General features: G+C 39.3%; 1 protein-coding gene across 1 annotated transcript; it reads left to right on the top strand.

Annotated features, from left to right (window-relative positions):
• The first annotated feature begins 1,148 nt into the window (after positions 1–1,148).
• LOC103673095 (neuropeptide-like protein 31) lies at positions 1,149–1,865 on the top strand. The gene has a single exon (XM_008701814.1). It carries the CDS (start codon positions 1,290–1,292, stop codon positions 1,572–1,574), a length of 285 nt encoding a protein of 94 aa, XP_008700036.1. The 5' UTR covers positions 1,149–1,289; the 3' UTR covers positions 1,575–1,865.
• Positions 1,866–3,215: the final 1,350 nt, after the last annotated feature.

The following is a 3,215-nucleotide window of genomic DNA, read 5'->3' as shown; positions in this document are numbered from 1 at the left end:
ACCTACCAGGATAGAGACAGTATAAAGGATAGAGGCACATAGAAAAGAAAAATCAAGGAAGACATCAGCCACACCCAAAATTTAAGAATTCTACAGGACAATAATATGGTTTTGTTAAAGAATAAAATGCATGAAGAAAAGCATTGGAAAAGAACTATTATATCTTAAAAAATAGTTAAAGGACATTATGCCTAAATGTGAGGCCCAACATAAAAAAATTAACTATAAAAATATATTTGTGAATGAATTGAGAAAATCTGAGCATGGGAATGTTAAAGAACTTAAAAACAAATTCGTGTGTGTGGTAATGGTATAGTTATATATGTCTTTTCAAAGCTCCTTTTGGGGTGCCTGGGTGGCTCAGTCATTAAACATCTACCTTTGGCTCATGACTTGATCCCAGGGTCCTGGGATCAAGCCCCACATCGGGCACCCTGCTCCACTGGGAGCCTGCTTCTTCCTCTCCAACTCCCCCTGCTTGTGTTCCCTCTCTCGCTGGCTGTCTCTCTCTCTATCAAATAAATAAACAAAATCTTTAAAAAAATAAAATAAAATCAATAAAAGCTCATTTTGTGATAGACATACACACTGAAGTACTTATAAGAAAAATGCTACTTGTCTTAGATTTGTTTTAAAATATTCAGCAAAAATAACAATAACTACAAAAAGTATACAAGGAGAGAAGGAACTGATAGTGGAATACTGACAGATATTAAATCCTGAGGGTGTGTTTATAAAGCTTCAAAATACAACTCTATATACTTTTATGCCCACATGAAATTTACTTATGAAAGTAAATAATAAACATGGAAAGCTTCCCTGACTCTACTGAATAAGCTCGATTGTTAAGAAAGTTATTTTTCACTTTATGGAAGACCCTCACATACTATATTAGAAGAAATGATAAACTTTAAAAATCAACATTTTAGAACCCTGTCAATGATTAAACTAGATAAAAATTGGTTCAAATATTTTAAGCAAAATAAGTAAAAGCTGAGTAAGGGTTTGAAAAAGAGAATAAGAAAAACACATGAAAGGCACGTGATTTGATTGTAGGGAAGCTAACTCAAAAGCCCAGTCATCCTGCTCAGCATGGCCTCACCTTGCCTAATGAAACAAAGACTCAGGAAGTGTACTGATGTAAATTAGTAGGAAATATGTGGTCAACAAGTCCCGTGATGTGTCCCACCCACTGAGGGTACATATAAAAGGACCTGCACAGATGGCGATGTTCAAACTGACAGAAACTGATTCCCTGCTCCTCAGCAAAATCCTCTACTCCTGAAACCATGTCTTTCTACGGCAACTACTATGGTGGCCTAGGCTGTGGCTATGGCGGCTGTGGCTATGGCGGCTGGGGCTATGGCGGCTATGGATGTGGCTACGGTGGCCTGGGCTGTGGCTACGGCGGCTATGGATGTGGCTACGGTGGCCTGGGCTGTGGCTATGGCGGCTGGGGCTATGGCGGCTATGGATGTGGCCACAATGGTGTGGGCTATGTCTGTAGCGGCTATGGATATGGCTCCAACCGCCCATCTTGCTGCAGAAGATGCTGCTCCTACGGGATCTACTGAGAAGCTTCCAGAGAAATTCAACTTACTGTTCTCCTCTAGCCGCCTGAATCTGCCTCCATGATTCTTCTTCTGAATAATTTCATTTTCTATTCCAAAATGTCAACATCATTTAAGATACCTAAAATGATAAAATAAAATAGGTCAGCTTCTGCAAACCTTACTAGAGTCACTGGAATCATACGGAATGTTTCACAATTTTTTAGAAGCTTTTCCTTTGATATTGTATTGCCTTTCAAATTTCTTACCTTTTTGATCAACAATCTTATGTGGGAAAAGTTTAGAGTAATTTTAATAAACACTTATCTCATTGAAAGTACTTGTTGCATTTATATTGGTTTTTCTTCATCATTTGTGTATGTGTGGGTGTGTTAAAATAATTCAATTTAATATTGCTTTTGGGGGATTAATATTTTCAAATGGCTTTGCAACATTGCCACATCTTAATGCTGTACATGATGGGGAAGATCATAGGAGAAGTCATAATCACAATAATAGAAGTAATATAATCCATTGCCTTAAAAGTGTCTGACACATAGAGGGCCCTCAATAAAATATTGCCTGAATGATGGAATATTGCTGGCCTAAATGATGGGACATAGCAAACCATGTAATAGTTTTCTAAATATTGATTTATTTGAGAGAGACAGAGAGAGAGAGAGAGAGAGAGAGCGTCAGTGGGAGGAGGGGCAGAGGGAGAGAGCAAATCTCAAGCAGACTCTACTCTGAGCATGGAGTCCAACTTGGGGCTGGATCTCCCGACCCTAATATCATGACCTGAGCTGAAACAAAGAGTTGGACATTCAATCGACGGAGCCACCCAGGTGCCCCAACCATATAATAATTTTTAATGAGTTCTATGAAGTTTTGATCGGGAAGGTGAGAGAAATTGGAGCTATGCCCATATATACACATACCCATCTCCAGGCTCTTATTGTCCAAATAATGACATTGTGTATCATGGTACAGCCTTAGGGAAGCTGCACACAGTAGCTGAGGAGCACCGAGGCTCAACAACCCTTCTCTTTTGCCCAATCCTCTTACTGTTATGATAGACATGGTGTACATATTGATAATTTTATTTAGCCAACATACCGCCAAGCTAAACTATCTTTAAATAAAACAGATTGCAGTGTGCCTGGGTGGCTCAGCTGGTTATGCACCTGCCTTCGGATCAGGTCATGATCCCAGGGTCCTGGGATTGAGCCCCGCATTGGGCTCCTTGCTCAGCAGGGATCCTGCTTCTCCCTCTCCCTCTGCCTGCTGCTCCCCCTGCTTGTGCACTCTTTCTCTCGCTAGCTCTCTCTGTCAAATAAATAAATAAAGTATTTAAAAATAATCATAAATACATACATACATAAAATAGATTGCAATTCCACCTATTGGACTCCTCCTCTCAGATCCTAACCGAACCTTCATACTCATGTCAGAAATGCCAACTTCATTCCTGACTATTGGGGAAAAAAAGTAATTTTGATTCAGCATGCCCATTTTGATCGGCCAAAACCAATGGGATGGCTTACAATTTACATAAATTTATTTACAATTTATGCTGTTTAAGCATTATTCTTGTATCGTTCGTGTGAGAGATAAAGTTCATATTTAACAACAACCTGTCTCTTTAAATATTGTTGCCTCGCGTTT

The sequence above is a fragment of the Ursus maritimus genome, unplaced genomic scaffold (assembly GCF_017311325.1).
Source record: "Ursus maritimus isolate PB19 unplaced genomic scaffold, ASM1731132v1 scaffold_4, whole genome shotgun sequence".
In the NCBI taxonomy this organism is placed as follows: Eukaryota; Metazoa; Chordata; class Mammalia; order Carnivora; family Ursidae; genus Ursus; species Ursus maritimus.
Note: the sequence above shows the minus strand (reverse complement) of the source record. Positions and strands in the feature narration are given on the sequence as shown.

Excerpts from the sequence above, each read along its gene's own strand:
- LOC103673095 (XM_008701814.1), top strand. The coding sequence starts at position 1,290 with ATGTCTTTCTACGGCAACTACTATGGTGGCCTAGGCTGTGGCTATGGC.